Source organism: Malaclemys terrapin, chromosome 3 (assembly GCF_027887155.1).
Source record: "Malaclemys terrapin pileata isolate rMalTer1 chromosome 3, rMalTer1.hap1, whole genome shotgun sequence".
In the NCBI taxonomy this organism is placed as follows: Eukaryota; Metazoa; Chordata; order Testudines; family Emydidae; genus Malaclemys; species Malaclemys terrapin.
The window spans coordinates 123,929,659-123,951,244 of NC_071507.1; the positions used below are offsets into that span (position 1 = coordinate 123,929,659).

The following is a 21,586-nucleotide window of genomic DNA, read 5'->3' on the forward strand; positions in this document are numbered from 1 at the left end:
CCTCCCCCAATCGCCATGAGTTTTCAAAGATAATGGCCAATGGCTCTGCAATCACATCCACCAACTCCTTTAGCACCCTCGGATGCATTGCATCCGGCCCCATGGACTTGTGCTCGTCCAGCTTTTCTAAATAGTCCTGAACCACTTCTTTCTCCACAGAGGACTCGTCACCTCCTCCCCATACTGTGCTGCCCAGTGCAGTAGTCTGGGAGCTGACCTTGTTTGTGAAGACAGAGGCAAAAAAAGCATTGAGTACCTTAGCTTTTTCCACATCCTCTGTCACTAGGTTTTCTCCCCCATTCAGTAAGGGGCCCACACTTTCCCTGACCTCCTTCTTGTTGCTAACATACATGTAGAAACCCTTCTTGTTACTCTTAACATACCTTGCTAGCCGCAATTCCAAGTGTGATTTGGCCTTCCTGATTTCACTCCTGCATGCCTGAGTAATATTTTTATACTCCTCCCTGGTCATTTGTCCAATCTTCCACTTCTTGTAAACTTCTTTTTTGTATTTAAGATCAGCAAGGATTTCACTGTTTAGCTAAGCTGGGCGCCTGCCATATTTACTATTCTTTCTACGCATCGGGATGGTTTGTTCCCGCAACCTCAATAAGGATTCTTTAAAATACAAATGATACCTCACGCAGCATATTTTATACAAAGATTATTACAATAGTGTGCAGGGTGTGAATACACCTATGCATTGAGTCACAGTTGCCAACTAGCTCATATTCCCCCTCCGGGGGGGATGAGGGTTCATTCCACTAGAGAGTAAGCTACTTCAACTGCATAACTGAGAGATGTACCTCTCCTAGAGATATGTAAGGCAGCTATTTGGAACTCTCTTCATACCTTTATGAGACACTGCACTCTGATCCAGTCGTCAACTGTGGATACAGCTGTGGGGATAGCAGCACAACAGTTAGTTATCACTTCTGGATCCTTGCACCAACCTGCAGTATGACTACTGATTGTTACACTCCCACATGTGTAATACACAGAGGGACAATCACTTGAAGAAGAAATAGAGGTTACTTACCTTAACTGGAGGTTCTTCGAGATGTGTGGTCCCTATCTATATTCCACTACCTGCCCTCTGTCCCCTCTGCTGCGGACTGTTTTAACTGAGGTATGAATGGGAAACTGGAGAGGCATCAGCCCTCACCACCTTTTATGCCCTCAGTTCAGAGCACGAGGTGAGCAGTGGCACACATACAGGCCAAAGGACACCACTTGCAAAAAAAAAAAAAAAATCTGGATACAGATACATGCATGTGTCCCACATGTGGAATATCCAGATAGGGATCGCACCCCTTGAAGAACCTCCAGTTACAGGTAAGTAATCTCTATTGCTTCTTCAAGGGATTGTCCCTCTGTGTTACAAGTAAGTAACCTCCATTTATTATAGCATCAGGAGTATCCAAATGAAAGAAGTGAGACAGTGTTGTCTTAAAATCCTTTAAGCCAGCCCAATCCCTCACACAGCATTGCCTGTCCCCCTAGAGCTGGCTACAAGCAACATCCCCCAAAACATGTTTACTTTCATTTTGCATTCCCCCAGGCTTTTTCAAACCATACCCAGCAGTGACACAGCTAATTGGACGGTGGGGCAGGAGGAGACCTTCTGTGGTACAAATAAATAGAATGTTGCCAACTCTCATAATTTTATCAGAAGTCTTGCAATAACTGATTTTTTTTTAAGTGTCTAGCCCTCGTGGCTGAAAAGAAAAGCTTGAAAGCATGATTCCATTGTACTCTAAAGGCTCAAATCCCAGAAGGCAAACAAAAAGATTGTCTAAAAATATCACTGTGTTTAAGCCCTTCTCATGATTTTTGGGGCCTTGGCTTTTTTAACATCTGGAATAGGCAATACCATAAATGGCAATTGTTTATAACCATGTTTTTTGTTTCTGTTAACATTTTACTATGGAAGGAAGTTACCTTGAGTTTATCATAATGAGAGGCAATACAAGCATTCATTATTTAGTTGCTGAAAAAATAGAGTATTTAGCTTTGTGACACTGAAATAGTGACTCTAAATAGCGTGTAGTTCTAAACTAAACAAATGTAAATAAAAAGAGAACTAATGTAAAGAACATCAAGTACTTGTATTAACAAACACACCAATTACTTGTGGGTTTTAATCTCATATTTATAAACAAATATCCCACAGAACTCCAAATACGATTCAAACAAGGGTCCAATTGTCAGTTGGAGCCAATATGACCTACTAGAGTAGTATTGCCCACCCCAAACACTCCAAAATCACAAGTTTGGATTAAAAATCGCAAGATTTTAAAAATAGTAACTACTGGGTTATTTTTATTTGCCTCTGGTGATTGAGCCTTTTGGGTCACATTTTTAAGCTTTTCTCTGTGAGCACAATGGCTAGAAACTTTGATTTTTTTAATGAAAACTGAGATTGTCATGTTATAATATGTCTCCAGGATATCAGGGTTTTGAAAAAAACCACCAAATATCACAAGAATCGTGATAAAAAAGCAAGAGTTGTCAACATGTCTAGCACTTCACTCCTGTCCCATCTGCTTCTGCATAATTTAAGCTTTAATTTAGCAAAAAAAATAATTTTCCAGTCCTGATAATTCCCTCCTGACTGGGAACTGATGCAGTGTCATCTTAGGGAGTCCACAAACAGAGAGACTGAAGCAATGGACTCAGTTTCCCCTGCCCATGATGCAAGTTGCTTCCATTGCTTTCTATTTCAGCTTATGCCTAAACTATACTTTGCATAGACCAAAACAGCCATTACACGTGTGAAAGTCTAGAGATGAGTTGGGTGAGGGCATGTGGCTGCCAGTGCCACCACTAGGCCAGGGAGCCATTCCTGGCAATGAACCTGACATGGGATGCTCTTTCCCCATCTGTTCCTCTTGCAGCTCAATAGAAGCTACTTCCTGTTTATCAGCAACAACACAGCTCTTCAAATGTACAGCCTTGGTTCAGTTTCCCCACTCCAGTTAGGTCTGTGGTCCCTTCTGCCCAGCTATGCTTGACTCTTAAAGAGGAAAGACTATGGAATGACACACAGTAGTGCAGTGTCCTGGCATTCATTGCCTTTACTATCAGTTGCCTGCGTGCTTCTTTGCTGTGCCCTGCTCTGCTAATTGTCATTCAGCCCCGGCACAGAAAGTGAACAAAAAAGTTTGGAGACCCCAAAATGCAATAAAAATAAAATCTAAGGTCTTAATGTCATAACTGAAAAATGAAAACTTGGGTGGCTGTGTAGATCACCTCCAATGAAGATTGGATACCAATACTTTCTAATGAGAGGCCTTCATCTGTGCCCCCACTCTTGTTGTGATCTACTGCTTGTACAGCTGCACATGTAATGTGTTAGAAGGCAATAATTTTGCAGATGTTTATGGAATTAACTTACCATCCTCCTTCAGATCCCTCATTAAAACCTCCCCTGTTCTGTGGTGCCCACAAAAAACTTGAGAAGAGTTAGGCTGTGTTCTCAGTGCACGGTAACCTATCGATTGTCTCCTTGTACTCCCCCTTGTGTCTGTATCCACCCATTGTCTTTTGTCTTATACTTCAATTGTAAGCTCTGTGAGGCAGGAACCATCTTTTTGTTTTGTTTTTGTACAGCACCTAGCACAATGGGCTCCTGGTCTATGACTAGGTGCTATCGTAATACAAATAATAATAATAATATAATAATTAATAGATACTATGATGGGCGCATCAAAAAACCAATAGCATTTTTGCAAAGAAGTTATTTTAGCAAGGATTGTCACGTTACGTTCCTTTAGGATAGCAATAGAACCAGCCTCAAGGCCTTAAGAGGTTACTGTTAGACAGACAGCAAATTCATTCAGAATGAAGTAACAAAATGAAAGATAATTTTTCTCTTTTCATTTACAATAATTTCAGTCTGTTTAGCCTTAGTGTTGCAAACTGATTTGTTCCAGGATTTTTCTTCTGCTTTCATGAGACTGTTGAGATGATTCATTTTCTCAGGTTATAGCCCCCAAAAAGTCAAGCATGTTAAATATGGATAAAGACCAACTCACACCATTTAACTGTCAACATTCCAACCCACCGTGGAAAGCTGAACCCCATTGTTTGTTCAAGCATGGAACTTTGTTCTGTAAAATGTTTCTTAAACCTGCTACTGATGGCACTATATAACCTACAAGCTGCTAGAGCTTTCCTAGAAATGAAGCAGGTTGTGTTTGAAATATGAAAACTTCCAGTTAGTCAAAAGAAAATTGATGAGATCCTTGTGTTTATTTTATTAATTTCTTAGATGGTAGGACTCCCTACCAACATTTCGCAAATCCCTCGCAACCACTGCCTCCTGTTCCTGGACCTTGCATGAGAGTCATCCATCCTGCCCAGCAAGTAATCCATAACTATTCAAATCCTCATGCTCCTAAATGCAATGGAGAAAGAGTTCCACCAAGAGAATGCTCCTCTCCAGTACGCCCACGATTTCCGTAAGTTTGCTTTGAGAATTGGGACACAAACTTTGAAAATTCTAGAACAGTTTTGTTGGAGTTTGGAACCAGTATTTGTAAAGCCTGTAATGTTAGTGTTTCTTGTTGGCATGTGTATGGAAAGGTTGGTTTGGAGATTTGTTAAGTTTATTTGCTATCTCCCATGCAACGGGGCCTCGGACATAGCAAAATACAGACTCTGTGTGGTACCAGAACTTCAAAGCCAGTTATCTGAAATATTATTCCAGTGTCTGCTCCACTCTGAAGTGTGCATAAGTGTAAATACTTGAAGATTAAAAGGAAGAGGAGCTGGAAATATCTTAGTTGAAACTTCAGAACTCTTCCCCTCCCCACCCTGTTTATGAATAAAGATCAATGAGGTTACATTCTTTAGCCTCCAGTTTTATGCTATGCCAGCCTTGAATTCCTCAGTGATTTGCAACAAATAAGTTCATCCTTATCTTTTCTGTAGCTCAGAGGAAAAAAGAGAAAATCTTGTTTAATTCTGATAGCTATCTAAATGAACACTTCCAGCATGTTCATGGACTTCTCATGACATAATAAAATATAGAATGTCTAGCACTTTTCATCTGAGGATCTCATAGAACTTTGCAAACATTCATTCATTAGGTTTCACATCGTCATTATTATTTATTATTAGTATTATTATTGTTATTATTGTAATTGTTATTGTTATTATTATTACTACTACTATAGCTCCTAGGGGCCATAGTCATGGACCAGAACCCCAATGTGCTATATAATGCGCTATCCTCATTTAAGAGATAGGGAACATGAGGTAGAATTTTTTTCAAACTTGATTGCCTAAAGTTACCTTCAGTGTGAGCTGCAGGCACTCAGCCCCTTTGAAAATCAGGCCACCTTTAGTTAGGTGCTGAAGTATGAATTAAGGTGGGTTAACTTTAGGCATTCATTTTTGAAAATATTCAGCTATGTGGCTTGGCTGTGGCAAGAAATTGAACTAGCAACAGAGCTCTGGAGTCCTGGTGGTGGCTACATAGCATTCTCTGCCTCCAGAGAATTAAGAGCAATAATGAGCGAAGTGAGATGCAGTAGCAAATTAAGTTTGCATTAGGGATTTTCAACTTGTCAGTGGAAAAAATGGTGAATATCTAGTGTCTTTGAGAGCGTTTCAGTCAAATTTTAAAAATGGGTGATAAAAATGGACATTTATTTGTCAATTTGAAGTTCTGGAAAGTTTGTAAGCAGCTGTGGAAAATAGGAGTTTTTGTGACTGATTTTTTTCTGGAGCATGTCTCATTTTCCTTTGCACCCTTTTTGCAATAAATCCAAAACATCTTTTGGCCACATTGCTGCTCCTTTGCACTGATTCCTAGAATACAAGTTATACATTGATAGTGATTATCTATAGAGTATCTTATAACTTTTTACCCATAACAGAAAATGGGTGCCAAAGCAAATCCACCAAGTTTTAATTTGACAACAAAAAATACGTTGTAGCCAGAATGTTGTCATTCACATGCAGGGACAAGGGGGGAAAATGTGAGAGAGAGAGTGAGAGAGTGAGTGTTCTAAGGCCATAAACCCCAGCCAAGAACACAGCTGGGAAAGAACTGCTGAAAACTCTCTCCCTACCCCTCTTTTTTTTAAAAAATAACTAGTTAGAAACATTATACAAGATCACTGCAGGCCCAGAAAGCAAGTCTCTAACATGGAAAACCTCAATCGTATCCATTATAACTGGTCACATACAATTTTTTTTTCACAATTTTGATTTTTGGTCCGTAACCAAAATATTTCAGTTTGGAAATGCTGTCACGGTGTCTCATGGGAGTTGTAGTTTGGGTACCTCAGACTTCGATTCTTAGGCCAATGTCTCTGGTCAGACTCCATCTGAGTCCCGGAGGCCTAAGAGTTTTCACATATCACCTTCTAGGTAGTGGCTATAGACTATATAGGTGTAACTTTGATGGTCAAATATTCACATGTATAGAACTGTATGCACAAACCAGCACCATTTGGAAAGTTTAACCCTTCTCATCCAAAAATACTTTTTGCTTCCTTTATTTACAAATTAGCTGCTTTCAAGTATGAAAGGATCCAGCCTTTCTCTTACATTCACCTGCTGTGGTCAGTGCTTCCGTTGCAATAAACTACATCAGCGTGGTAGACTTCCAGCCAAGAAGTATCAATGGAAACACATATCCAAAGACACCCAAATAGATCTGAGGAAAAGCTGAGCCAGTGGTGACTTTTCAAAATCTCTCTTAAATTCAGATTTTCAGTCCTAGGTTCCTATTTGGTGAATATTTGATAAGCCAAGTCTCTCTTTGCTATTAAAACAAATCATTTGTTTGTCTTTAACAGAACTCAGATTTTATGTTTGCGTGTGTGTGTATATATATAAGAAATCACCATTTGTTTTTTCTTTTAGAAACCAGTTCTACAACCAGCTACCCAATGGAGGGCTGCCACCCACGGCATGTGCCCAAGATGATGCTTACCAGTGTACTTCTGACTTCGTACCTCAGGTTAACAATTTTCTGCCCCCAGCTGCTGTCCCAAGACCTCTTAGTAACCCTGCAGCCAGGGGAACTCTGAGAACAAGCAATTTGCCAGAAGAGTTGCGTAAGTTGTTAGCAATTTTCTTCTGTCAGGTTTTATTATTTCAAAAGCTGTTTGTGATCATCAGCCTGTCAGCTTTATATGCTTAGCAACAAAAAATGTAAACAACATAAGAACACAAAGACAACAAAGAAAGAAAACATTTAACATGAACTAGACTTTTTGCACTAAACATCATCAGGTCCTGAATGTGTTTGTGTTTGGTGTAACAAATTATTCTCTTGGAACTGGAAACAAATTAACATAATTCTCATTAATTACTTGACATTATGTTTTTTAGAAAATAAACAAACACTTTTTGGATTATTTTCATGGACCAGCTGATTTCTTGCTAAAATAGATGTCCCTGTGAAGTAGGAGGCACTATAGTTCTTAATAATGAAATAATAGCAATCAAAGCATAGAGACTGTTCTGTAGCGATGGTTGGATCAGTTAAGGAAAAGATGAGAACCACCTCCTCCTTCAGAATCTTCACCTATTTCTACAAAGCAAACCCTTATCATAATAATAATAATGTTACTTAGTATTATATAGTGCTATTATCCACTTTTTACAGATGGGGGACTGAGGCCTAAGACTAGCTGACTTAATCATAAAAAGAAGAACAGGAGTACTTGTGGCACCTTAGAGACTAACAAATTTATTAGAGCATAAGCTTTCGTGGACTACAGCCCACTTCTTCGGATGCATCCGAAGAAGTGGGCTGTAGTCCACGAAAGCTTATGCTCTAATAAATTTGTTAGTCTCTAAGGTGCCACAAGTACTCCTGTTCTTCTTTTTGCGGATACAGACTAACACGGCTGTTACTCTGAAACTTGACTTAATCATGATCATCTCTTACGTGGCTTTTTTTTTTTTTTTTTAATATATATATATATTTTTGAGTTTTCCCAGTTTGTGTATCTGGGGCTGGAACTGAAATCACCAAACACTTCCTAAAAGAATCATAGAGATTTTAAAAATCTACTCAGTTCTCTAATCCCTGACATTTCAGTGCAATAGATACAATTCAGAGCATTTCTAGAGAATCTGTTTCCTGCACATGAGCCACACAAATCCTTGAATCCTGTCTCCGGATCCTATTTATCTCACAGTACTTAGGACCAGATTATGGCTAAGCTCCTGTGCAGGTATTTAAGGCTGAGAGGTTGGCACACTGGTGTCCATACAGTGCTCTAGTGGCGCTATCTACCCCAAGCAGATAGAAAGGCAGTCAGGCCATGGTTTCAATCCCCACTCTGAATGAATTAATGCAGCCCACACAGAGGAGTGCACACTGCACTCTCTAAAGGAGTGGCACAGAAGCCGTATTGTGCCTCCCAGCACTCCTGCTGAAGTGGTAAACGCCACACCAACCCTGATCCAGGGCTATGAATAAAAAGAACAATACCACTTTTTATAAATAGTGCTGTAATGGTCTTCCAATGTCTCTTTCAAGGAAAAGTTAGGATTTTAAATGGTCAGTGTCCTTTTAAACATTGTGTTGATTGATTCACAGGTGATATATATTTCTGGTGAGATCCTTCCACATCTCAATAGGAGCTTTACATTTTCCACCACTTTATATCTTTATATCTACCTTCAAAATCCCATATTACAGCCATTATGTCATTGTGCCTGAGGGCTGAACTAGACTATCAATATCACTTTTGGATATGCTCTAGCTCAACCAGTAGTTATGGCCTTGATGCAGGAATTACTGGGTGAAATCCTATAGCCAGTGTTATTGCAGGAGGTTAGATTAGAGTATCGTAATAGTCTCTTCTGGCCTCAAAATTTATGATTCTCTGACTCTTTAATTGGTCACAGTGGTCAATGTACAAGGCACAGCCCCCTCTCACTGACTTCATAACTGAGCAAGTAAAGTTATGAAACTGTCTCCTTTTCTTTGAATCATCTGTTTTGACTCATCACTTATTTATATGAATGTCTCTCTTAGGTAAGGTTTTTATAACCTATTCTGTGGATGCAGCTATGGAGGTCATGAAATTTGTGAACTTTCTGCTTGTAAATGGATTTCAAACTGCAGTGAGTATTCCTTTTGGAAAGAATGATTTTCAGATAAAGGAGAAAAGAAAGAATTTTTTTAAACAAAGAGGTGTATGTTTTTCTATGCATCACTAAATGTTGTAGATTCAGGGAATGGTAAAAGAGAAATGGGTTTTAGATGAAAAGTTTAGATTAGATTATCCACATTTTCATTTGTTGACTTTTTAAAAGTGAATTTCATGCTTCTGAAAGGTGCTAGACTGACAGTCCTTGAGACATTTCTTGATAACTTGGTACAGGGCGGACATCAATATGAGCTTTCACGTGCTACTCCATCAATGTGCCTCTCCCTTGATTAGGACTGACCATCTCTGGGCAGGAAAAATCAATCCGGTTTTCATGTTCGTTCAGTCCAAACCATGGACTTTTTGCAGAGACAGCTAATTTTGTGGGTGTTTTTTTCAGATGTGGACATCTGTGCACTAGAAATCAGACAAAGACCAAAAACCACCAGATATTTCACATTGGTTACTGAAACAACCATAAGATAGTGAGATCTTTTGGTCACTACATATCTAGGGAGGATTCAAGCCAATGACCTAGAGGTGTGAAAGGCTCTGTGTTCCCACCGTCAATCCTACATGTCATCCAGGTTTTCATTTAACTGTTCATGGGTTTTCTTTAACACAATTCTCACCTCTACAAGCATCATCCACAAAGGTTCCAGGCCTTGATATCCAGAGAAGCCAATTTTGACTCATTTGTTCTTATTTCAAGAACATAAGCTGTCTGATTCTCCCACCTCCACTCTTTGGCCCCAATTCAGGAAAGCACTTAAGCACATGGCTTCAAGCTTAATAGGACTTAATGGAAGTTAAGCATGTGCTTGCTTGCTTTCTTGAATCAAAGCCTTTTTCCAGAGGCTCAAGCTATGCTTATTTATAGTAGTTTGATTCTAAATATGACCAATTAGTATGAAGACTGTTGATATCACCTCTGGAGACAGAGTAACAAATGTAGAAAAATGGTATCAAAGCAGGTACCCAAATATATTCACTCATTATTTTTAAAGAAGAGAAAAACAGAGACTACCAAAACCTTGGAATTGTTAAAATGTACTTCATTAACCAGTGTCATAGACTGTCAATTTATGGAGCTCATGAACCTTGCAGAGAGCTGATTGAGGCTGATCATATTCATTACAATGAAGCCCCCTGCCTTTCGGCCCTCTTTGCAGCCTGGATTGCTGCTTCTAAGAGCAATAGCCTTGCTGATCAGCACAGTGTGGAGCCAAGCTCAGATATTCATTGTAAAATTTTGCAGGAAGAAAGCTGTGGATCTTTTCTGATAAATAGTCTTGGACAGAAATTCATGCATTCTTTGCAATGATGCCAACTTAGGGAAATAATGGCAATTTTTTGGGGGGGTTGGGGTGTGCTGTGGGTGAGAGAGTGTTGTGTGTGTTTGGTTTTGAAGAGTTGGGGTAGGGGCAGTAAATGGGAGATTCAACAGCCACAGAAGCGGAGGAACAGACTAGGTACTTCAGGAATATTCTCAAAACTAGGGGCGGCTCCAGGCACCAGCGCACCAAGCAGGTGCCTGGGGCGGCAAGCCACGGGGGGAGGCCTGCCGGTCACGATGAGGGCGGCAGTCAGGCTGCCTTTGGCGGCATGCCTGCGGGAGGTCCGCCGGTCCCGCAGCTTTCGGTGGCAGTTCAGCGGCGGGTATGCCGAAGCCGTGGGACCGGCGGACCTCCTGCAGGCATGAAATATAGAGCCGCCCCTGCTCAAAACCATGATTTAAATTTTCAACACCAACTAGCACTTTTGGATAGTGTCATCAATTTGTATGGAGTTTCACTCTGGTTTGAACTATAACGGTCTTTGATTGGGACTTTCTGAAAACATGTAATAAGTAGCTTCGTTAAAGTAAAAAAAAGGCAATGATTTTGATATGTAAATGCTAATCTGTCTTTCACCTAGGAATAGCGAACACTTAAGACTCTGAATCTTTAAGTACACTATTTGACTTTAAAATTTGTTTGGTAAACTTTTTACAAATGTTCCAGGAAACTCTCCTGCCCCTGTCCCATCTTCACAACCCTCAGGACCTGCAGCTAAACAGTGGGGAAGTAATAATCTCCAACTCTCCTTCTCTTACAGATTGATATATTTGAGGACACAGTACGAGGCATTGACATCATTAAGTGGATGGAACGCTACCTAGGTGATGTACGTAAAGACAATCTAATCTTGTCTGGATATTTTCCCACAGAGATAGCACAAGGTTGATACTTAAGGTTGATACTAGTAGTGAGGGACCAGAACCAAAATTTGAGGTGCACACACCTACACTGAACATACAGCTCTGAGAATGAGTTTGTCTTCCTTCATTAAACATTGGAGTGAACATGAGTAAATTTGTTTCTTTTTCCTCCGTTCTCTTTGCCCCCACCACACTCCACCAAGTTTTTCATCCATCTCTGCCTCTCCCCACATCACAAGTTTTCTCCTTGTCTGTCCCCTCAGGCCTAGCATGACATTCTCCCTCCTCACAAGGCTGATTGATTTGATCTCCCTATCTGCCTGCCTGCTGCCAGTGGTCAACCCTCCCTCCCCAAGAACCTTTCCAACTTTCCTGCTCCAGACTCATGAGCATTCACTCCCAGCCTATGCTCTCATTGTCCCCAACCTGGGGGTATTTGGTGCAGCATTGCTTCTACAAGAGAATGTGAAATATGATGCTGCATTTTTGTACAACAATAGGTCCACAACACAAGTAGCTAGATGGGTATTTACATGAAATTGTTTTGCCCTGCTTTGCTTTTAATCTACCTTAGCTTTGGGGAACATTACATCTCCCTTAGCCAATCCACTGGTGATTTGTTTTCTATTGATAGAACACATATAGATCAATAGCTTAATTTAGGATTTGTGATTTAAAAGAAAATGATTGTACCCTCATCCTGTTCTAGACTAAAACAAGCAAAAGAGGCATGTAATGAAACATAAAACCACAATCTCGATTCCTTCTGCTTGTTAAACATCCCAAAGCTCTTTCTCTACAAGCTGGGGTGTTAACTGTGGCATTTCAGCCAAACTCGAACTCTGGTAGTTAAGTTCTGTCTGAAGTTTCAATTGGATATGTTGTTCCTCACATATTGCCCTAAATTACTGTATAGTGTTTCTAAGTATGGTTAAGGCAATTACTTTGTTTCATCCCAAAGGCAGCTGCATTTCAGTGGGGAATGCAGTGATCCTGTTCCCCGTATATAGTTTGTATATTACTATGTCTGTAAAGCACTTTGTGAAGCTGGGGCCTTTATGGATAAATGTGCTGTGTAAAGGTAAACTAAAGTGCAGCTTGCTTCAAAGCCAAGACTATAATGCTACAACTTATGGCCTGATATTGAGAGTCTTCAGCATCTACAACTTCCTCTGAAGTTCCTGGGAGTTCTGGGTCCTCAGTCCCTGTTGGGATCAAGCCAAATCATTGTATTAAACAAAGACAGATACCCACTGACAGAGTAGAAAGCACCGCATTAATTTCTATCATTTCTATCAGCTTAATGCATTGGATTTCTTGGATTCATTCTTTCTTTCACAGGATATTTGTTTGTGCACTCTCTGTGCATCTAACTCACTATGTTACCTTGGTCAAGACAATTAGCCTCTCTGTGCCTCAACTTCCCCATCCATAAAATGGAGTTAGTAATGCTTACCTACCTAACAGGGGTGTTGTGAGGTTTAATTCATTACTGGTTGCAGAGTGCTTTGAGATCCTTGAAGACAGGCCCACATTTTGAAAGTCTAGGCAAGAAATATGGATGTGCGGACATGTGTGTGCATAGGTTCATGCCAATCCCTGACATGTGCGCACACATCTGGTAGTGTGTGCATGCAAGCCAGGCATGTGAAAAGCACATATGTAATATGTTGGTCCAGTGCAAGTTGCCATGACTCCTTGTAGTATCTGGCCCCAACAACTATACAGTATTCTACTTTCTCCCAGTTGAAGGAGCTCAAGTGGTAGGTGACAGGGGACAGTACTTTTGGTACTGAAGGTCCCAGGTGTGGACCCCAGTGACAACTGTAGTAGCATGTGCACTTTTGAAAATCTGGGTATAACTATATTACACCTAAGTTACTTTTTATTAATGTGGTTTCAACTGTAAATTAGTCAACACTAATATCTGTTGATCTTATCCCTGGACATTTAGGTGTTTTTATATGTAGAAGTAGCAATTGCAAGAAAGAGAGAGGAGAGAGTGTGGATGAGTTTCACAGTATTTCACTTGCCAGAATGAATGAGATCCTCTGATATTTGCCAAGAACATCAAGAGCACTTAAAATACAAACTGGCAGGTTTCCAAGCAGCCTCTATCAAACATAGTGCATTTCACAATTTCATATGAGTGCTTTTCTCCCTAACAGAAGATGGTGATGATAATCATAGCAATCAGTCCAAAATACAAACAGGATGTTGAAGGGGCTGAATCCCAGCTGGACAGAGATGAGCATGGCTTACATACTAAATACATCCACAGGATGGTAAGTGAGGGCACGCGTTTGCCATTTTAAAAGGAATCTGCATCATTTCCTCTTAAAAGCAAATCTTTCTCCAAATGCATGTTCTTTGTTTTTTGTTTGTTTGTTTGTTTGTTTGTTTTGTGATGCTCACTTTAATGCCTCCCATCTAGTCAATATCCTGTACCCAGGATCACTGGCTAGGAAATGCAGTTCAAGATTAATACAACACCCTTTTAATCATGTGTGCCTTATTCTTCCATATTCTTTGTGGTTTTATGAAATTGGATTTTTTGATATTCCAGTTCATCATCTTAAACCCTTTATGTGGTCTCCCACGCCCCCTCCCCCAGCATGATCTGATAGAATGCTGTCTGACCTTCCTCCCTGTAATTCACCCCACTTCTTCCTCCCTTGTCAGCTCCCTGTAGAGCTCATGTCATAACCTTATAGGCCTCACATTGCCACAACTAACCTCCTATTTAAACTTCTCAAAATACTTCTCTCCAAAGCTCTCCACTGATCAGCCAGAACGAGCTAATACAAAGGTAACCCATCCCCCACTTGGGAGCTAAGCCCAGTATCCTGGCAACACTTCCAGTTCTCACCACTTCCATCAGAACCTAAGTCAGATTAAACCCGAGTCTACATGTGACGGGATTTAGTTAGCATCCTTGCCAGGACACAGAATTGACCCCAATTGTGAAAATATTAAAATTAATGCTTTCACCACTTTGTAAACTGAATAGCAGTTCTTATCAAGTCATATTTAAGCAATTCTAGATTTATTTGACAGGATTACTCGGTGCAACCAAAAATATAATAATTTTATTCTGAATAACTGGCAAATAGCCAATAAAGCTTTGAAGAATCCTTTCCTGTGTCTCTTATTTCTGTATAAAGAGAAGTCATATAAATATGCCAAACAGATGATGCTTGGTGTAATTAGAAGTGAAGGTTGACTAGCCATAGGTCAAATATCTTAGCAGAAGAGTAGTTTGAATAAGCAGTGAATGTTCTATATGTGTAGGAGTCTGGACATGTGTACAGAAAAATTAACTTTATAAGATTAATCTTTTCAATTAAATGTCACATTTGTTCTCTTTTAGATGCAGATTGAGTTTATCCAACAAGGAAGCATGAACTTTAGATTCATTCCTGTGCTCTTCCCAAATGCTAAGAAGGTAAAAACAAATTGTTATATAATTAATCATGTATTATTTTTGGTCAATGTGCAAAATGGAATAAAAAGACTCATTTTCTTGTTGCTTTATAAGAGCTTGTTAATAATTTCCTGAGCAATATTTTACTCAAATGGTCCTCATTTTTATGTACAAATAAAACATATACCATAGCATTAATCAGTATGTTAACATGATATATTTGGTCTTAATAAGTGTAATAACTAAAACAGAATCAAATTCTCCTGAGTAGTAAACGAATTTAATTGAGTTTGAGATAAGTTATCTGGCAAGCAAGCTTCTTATATTTGCACCTTATTATATTGCCAGTTTACCCCGAGATAATGCTGATGGGTTTGATGGGAGAGATTTATGATCATGGGGAACTGAGGTTTTTCCAATTTTTTTTTAAGAAAGTAAAATCAAAGAAACAATAAAATACTAAGCAACAAAGAGTCCTGTGGCACCTTATAGTCTTACAGATGTATTGGAGCATAAGCTTTTGTGGGTGAATACCCACTTCATCAGACGCTCCAATACATCTGTAAGACTATAAGGTGCCACAGGACTCTGTTGCTTTTTACAGATCCAGACTAACATGGCTACCCCTCTGATACTTAATAAATACTAAGTTATCGTAGGTCATCATGTGAGCTGTGGTGGGCCCATCAAACAAACTACAAGGTTTTGCAAGACCTGCAGTTTCACCTGTCCTCACTGTTGATTTTTGAAGATTCATTTGAAAATAGGAAATAAGATGTAAAATCAAAGTCCTTCCCACATGTGATTCTTACTGACCTCCCTCACATTTTTGCGACAGTAGAAATATCAAATACATTGTCTTTTCCAAGTTCTAGATGGGTAATTACATTCTCCTGCTGAAATTACAAATGGATATGGTATTCATCTTCACTTCTTGTTCTAAAATGTTTTATCCTGCAGTTTGGTTGTGCCTGTCAACAGCTGTCACATGAGTAGAGCTCTGCATGCATACAAAATTTATATCCGCAGATGCAGATATGCATGGATATAAATCTCTATCCGCGGAGCTGCAGGGCACTACCGGGAACCGCAGCGGCAAAAGCAGCAGCATGTCGGACCGCCGCTCCCAAGAGTTAGCACCCCTTGCCGGCAGCGCCTCCTGTGTGGCTGTACCGCCCCCAGCCCCACCCACTGGTGTGGGCACCAGGCTCACCAGCAGCTGTGCCTCAGCACAGAGTCCCAGTGGGTGGGGCTGGGAGTGGTACAGCCACACCGGAAGAGATGCCAGCGCGGGGCACTGGCTCTTGGTAGTGGCAACCCGACTGCTTTCGCCGCTGCAGCTCCGCAGATACCAATTTATATCCGCAGATACCCATATCTGTGGATATACATTTTGTTTTCTGCGCAGGGCTCTACACATTAGATCCATGTGGTTTCTGCACTTCAATGGTGGATGGAAGGATTCTTTTATATTTACTTGGCTACCTAATGTTAGACTCCTAAATCTATATTTAGGCAACAAAATAAATGGCTTGATTTTTAGAGATGCCGAAACTTATAGCTAGCATGGACATCAGTGGAAGATGTGTATGCCCAGCATCTGTGGACACAAATAATTTATTTAGGTTCCTAAATATAGATTTAGGCACCTAACTTTGAAGCACCAAAGTTTTGAAAAATTGACTCTAGTTTGTGAAGCGTTTGGGAGCCTTCAGGATGAATGGTGCTATAGTATTTTACCTTTAGATCATAAAGTTTCCAAAGTAGCATTTCTCTTCAAATGGAAAGAAAAGTGGAATCATGGGAATGAAGGCGTTCCCACACCTGCTTTAGAAATTTTTAAAGCTTAGGGTCTGGTTGACATTAGTGGAAATTCTGGGCAGATCAAGGACAGCATATTGCTTTGAGTTTTTTTTCTATTTATCCATGCATCTACAGCCTTTAAAGCTCTACCCATACCCATAAGGCAGAGTTAATCCTAATTTTTGTCAGTCTTTGAGAGCTAGTATATATGCAGAATTTGAGATTTTAGTAATTCAAAAAGATTTAAGAGAATACTGTAGTATTATTTTTAAAAAATGAGATTAAGGTATGTCTACACTTTGAGCTGAAGGTGTATTTTCGAGCTTGAGGAGACATACTCACACTAGCTCTGATTTAACTACCATGCTAAAAACAGAGTGTGACCGTGTGTCATGAGCAGCTGGAGGGACTAGAAACCTCAAGTATGTACCCCTCCAAGAAGCCAGGTATGGACTCATGGTGGTTAGCCCCTCCTGCGGCGTGCATTGCTGCAGCTACACTCTATTTTTAGCATGCTAGCTTGATCAAAGCTACTGTGGGTATGTCTCCTCTGGCTGGAATTTAGACCTTCAGTTTGAAGTGTAAACATACCCTAAGAATGGTACAAGATTCAGAAGTGAATAGACAAGATGGATGCTACAGGTCTATTTGGGCCTAATGCCAGACACAAGAATAGCACACTTAAACTAATTTTGGCTGAACTTTGTGTATTGTGAGACTAGCTAGCATATGGCAGTGGTTCTCAAAGAGTTAGCCAAGGAGAGTTTCCAGGTGTCCTGCTGAGCTGTCCCTGTCAGAGTGGTGAAACATCTGTCTTCAAGCAATGACACTTCCTGCTAATTGTAACCCAGTCTAGGACATTCTTAGGTTTTCGAGAGGTGCCTTTCTCAATTAAACTACAAATTTAGGACCATCTCTACAGCCTTTGTGACTGTAGTCTTTATTTCATGTTTCTCTGGGGTAAGATCAATCTTCATAAAATTTGCTAATGACACTACAATTGTAGGGGAGTGAATGTACTGCAGGAAAGAACCAAACTGTAAAGTGACCTGTATAGATTATACAGTGGGAGGGCTGTAGGAAGTATGGGGAGGTGTGGGTACCAATGTATGTAAACCTGACACCTATAGAGAGGGAATAAACAGTATAGATGCGAAGTGGAATGATGTAAACAGGAAGCCACACTCATCATATTAAACCAAGTTCATTTTTATTTTGCTTCCTTTATACTGTCCTGGTAATAATTTTTCATGTAATCAAGCACAGTATTACTGCAATTGTCATGAGAAAGTGAAGGGATCAGTGCTTGGAAGGGTAATAATACATGATAGGGTCTGGAACTTAGTAAGTAGTCCCCTATAAGAAAAGATTTGAGAACTGCTCGTATATGGAATAAAGTTCATCACCAAGGAGCCAAATGGTCTAGATAGTTTTCACTATGAAACTAAATTATACTGAAGGGAGAAGAAATTGTGACAAACAGCTTAAGCCAAAGACTGAGTGGGCTTTTCCAGCCTCTACTTGTATAATACTACAGGGAACCTGGGTCTTGCCAGCTCTCAGATCTGGCAGCTGATTCAGCCCTTGCATTAAGCCAACAGAATGGTAACCTCAGTGATTTAGGTAAAAATATTAAGTATTTAATTCCTTACACGAATGCCCAAACAATGTGCTGTTTAGAACACTATGTATCGCTAGGCAAAGGATCAAAACGGAGAATTTAGTTACTTATTAATTTTCATCCCATGTTCTAAATGAGAATAGACAAGTAATAGATATGTATATGTTTTATTGATTTGTTTTATAAATAACAACAAACATAACCTTTACAGTATGCCAGTGGAATGTTGGCCAGTGATTTTCTGTGTGCTAACACACACAAAGCATTTGAAAGTCCACAGTAGTTTTTGGTATGTTTTGCTATATATTCCCTGATAACCAAGGGCTGTAAGAAGATCAATCTGCTATCAGATGAACATTGTAAAATCAGAGGGCAAACAAAATGCTAGAGTGAAAAAACCCCAACAAAACTCAGTCAGTGTGTTGACTTTATTAATACTTCTCATGAGTCATATGCAAACCTGTTGTTCTAAATAATCAGTTTCCATCCTTCCATCTGGAGGAAATTTTTACTCTTCGTTCATTAAGCACCATGTAAATATGTGGCACTATATAAATGTTCATAGTGCCTGGATACTATGGTGATGACCATTTTAGGCATTTGTCTAATACAAAGGTCGGCAACGTTCGGCACGCGGCTTGCCAGGGTAAGCACCCTGGCGGGCCGGGCCAGTTTATTTACCTGCTGACGCGGCAGGTTTGGCCAATCGCGGCCCCCACTGGCCGCGGTTCACCGTCCCGGGCCAATGGGGGCGGCAAGAAGCGGCGCTGGCGAGCGATGTGCTGGCCGCGGCTTCTCGCCGCCCCCATTGGCCCGGGATGGCGAACCTCGGCCAGTGGGGGCCGTGATCGGCCGAACCTACTGCGTCAGCAGGTAAATAAATTGGCCCGGCCCACCAGGGTGCTTACCCTGGCAAGCCGCGTGCCGAACGTTGCCGACCCCTGGTCTAATAGTTACTGATATCAGTGAAAAGTAAATTAAAACATGAATGATGGTTAGCACCATAGTATGCTAATATAAAAATGTTATACACATGTGTTTTTTTGTGATGAGTTATGCAGCTGAGCAATACATAGACTCAACCTGTTTCAAAAAATAAATAAAAATCCAAATGTGACTAATTACTTGTCAGTGTTGTGGGAAATGGCCATAGCAGAGACACAGTGACGGTTGTATGGCAGAGTCTAATAGCACTGCTGGGAGGTTTCTGCAAGAAAGTGATATGCAGTCAGGGGATTTTATGTGGTTATGGTTTTGGTTTGTTTTTTCTCATTTGCAGGAACATGTGCCTACCTGGCTTCAGAACACTCACATTTATAGCTGGCCAAAAAATAAGAACAACATCTTGTTGCGGTTACTGAGAGAAGAAGAATATGTTGCTCCTCCAGTAGGACCTTTGCCTACACTCCAGGTTGTGCCATTATGAACAGTTTTACAGAAAGTGCATGACAAGTAATTGTAAAAGGCTGATGTTGGCAGGGAGCCAGGACTTTTCCAGGTGGCCCTTTCTGGTGATGGAAGATTCTCTTTCTGCTAAAGGAGTTGTCTTGGGTAATTCACACTCAGCTCTCTCACTTTTCCACTGCATCAAACATCTCTTTCTGAAGCTGAGCAGACATAATTCCTCTCTCAATTCTTAAACACATTGCAAATGGAAAAAATGTCCAATTTTATTTTTTATTGATGTTTCTAATATTCCTTTACTAGTCTGCCACACAGCATGTAATTACTGTAAATGATGTTGCAATTAGTGTAAAACAATTCCGCCTTCCTGTTTACTGAGTGTTTCTTTTGTTGTTATCCAGATGTTCTTGTATATTACAGTGCTCTCAAACAATGGAATAGACAATAAACTATATTTGCTTTTTGTAAAACTGTTTTATTTATTGCTGGGGAGAAATAAATGAGGCTTTATGGTGTTTTGGGAGCAACCTTAAAGGACTGGCGACTGTTCAGTAATACAGCTTTTACTCAAACAGATTATCTTGCACTGTATTTGATAAGAGAGCTTGTGACTCTGGCAGACCACGTGCCAGCTCATGGCAAGACCTCAGGCCTCACTGAACCATGCAAAGATGGAAACCAGTCTGGCTTACCTGTGAGTTAGTATAGTTAAAATAGAGAGACAAGGTGAGTGAGGTAATACCTTTTATTGGACCAACTTCTGTTGGTGAGAGAGACAAGTTTTTGAGCTATACAGAGCTCTTCTTCATATCTGGGAAACGTAATCAGAGTGTCACAGCTAAATTCAAGATTGAACAGGTAGTTTAGCATAGCATGTATTGAACGCTGTTAGATCTTGTGTTTAGCTCTGACGCTCTTGAGTACTTTTTCCAGACTTGAAGAAGAGCTCTGTGTAGCTTGAAAGCTTGTCCCTCCCACCAACAGAAGTTGATCCAACAAAAGATATTACCTCATCCGCCTTGTCTCTGTAATGTCCTCAGAACAACAGGGCTACAACAGCACTGCATACAACAATGGAAGATACAGTTAAAGTAGATATTAATGTTATAAGAGTGGGTTTGGTGTCTAGACCCTATGAACAGTGTAGGATGCTGCATGTATTGATCTCACTTATAACCTCTGTAGCCAACGGTATAAAGTTATATTGAGTGTTTTCACTGTAAACCTCTGTAATTGTATAACTCACCAAACAGGAAAAGAAGCATTAATTAAGGTATAGTGCTCATCCTGCACACAAGATGTCCCACTGAAGCCAAATGAGCCATTGTGTAGCATCAAAGGACAGAGACCTTGTTGATTGCATTCCTCAGTCCCTCCAGGAAGGGAAGGCCTGCACTTGAACTCATCTCATTAGTTTGGAATCTGAGGTGAAGGAGATAAAAATCTCTGACAGGGAGACACTGGTCTCTTTCATGCTGTCTGGACTCCGAGGGGCAAAGATTTCTAAACCTAAGCAAGAGATCCCTGTGCTGCTTGGCATGGGTCAGCCCTAAAGGATATACACAGGTGCTTATTGTAGAAGCTTATGTTACCTTTTTAAATTTTAAGGCTGTAAGTATGTGTATGTTTTTGTGTGTGTTTATTTCATGTTTTAACCCTGTAAATAACTCTCATTTCTTTTCTTAGTTAATAAATCTTTAATTAGTTTATTACAGGACTGGCTACAGGCATTGTCTTCAGTTTGAGATCTGAGTATAATTGGCGTGGGGTAAGTGACTGGTCCTTTTGGGACTGGGAGTAACCTGAATATTGTTGTGATTTTTGGTGTAAGTGATCATCTATCACATAGTCCAGCTTGCCTGGGTGGCAAGTTAGACTGGAATGCCCAAGGGGGCTGTCTCCATGGTAAGAGTGCTGTAGCACTTTAGGAGTTCACACCTGTTATTGAGTTGGTGAAATCTTATTATAGAAACATAGAACCAGTTTGGGATTTCCACCCTGCTTTTTGA

General features: G+C 40.2%; 1 protein-coding gene across 3 annotated transcripts in view; it reads left to right on the plus strand.

The window, feature by feature from the left end:
- The window catches only part of TRAF3IP2 (TRAF3 interacting protein 2), a 37,528-nt gene extending 17,481 nt beyond the window's left edge, over nt 1–20,047 (plus strand). For all 3 annotated transcript variants that reach the window (XM_054023187.1, XM_054023189.1, XM_054023188.1), the window contains 7 exons: nt 4,274–4,463; nt 6,880–7,073; nt 9,011–9,099; nt 11,223–11,291; nt 13,494–13,610; nt 14,696–14,770; nt 19,453–20,047. In XM_054023187.1, the coding sequence (XP_053879162.1) occupies nt 4,274–4,463; nt 6,880–7,073; nt 9,011–9,099; nt 11,223–11,291; nt 13,494–13,610; nt 14,696–14,770; nt 19,453–19,599 (881 nt within the window). In that variant the 3' untranslated portion in view covers nt 19,600–20,047. The remainder of the gene's footprint in view (nt 1–4,273; nt 4,464–6,879; nt 7,074–9,010; nt 9,100–11,222; nt 11,292–13,493; nt 13,611–14,695; nt 14,771–19,452) is intronic.
- Nucleotides 20,048–21,586: the final 1,539 nt, after the last annotated feature.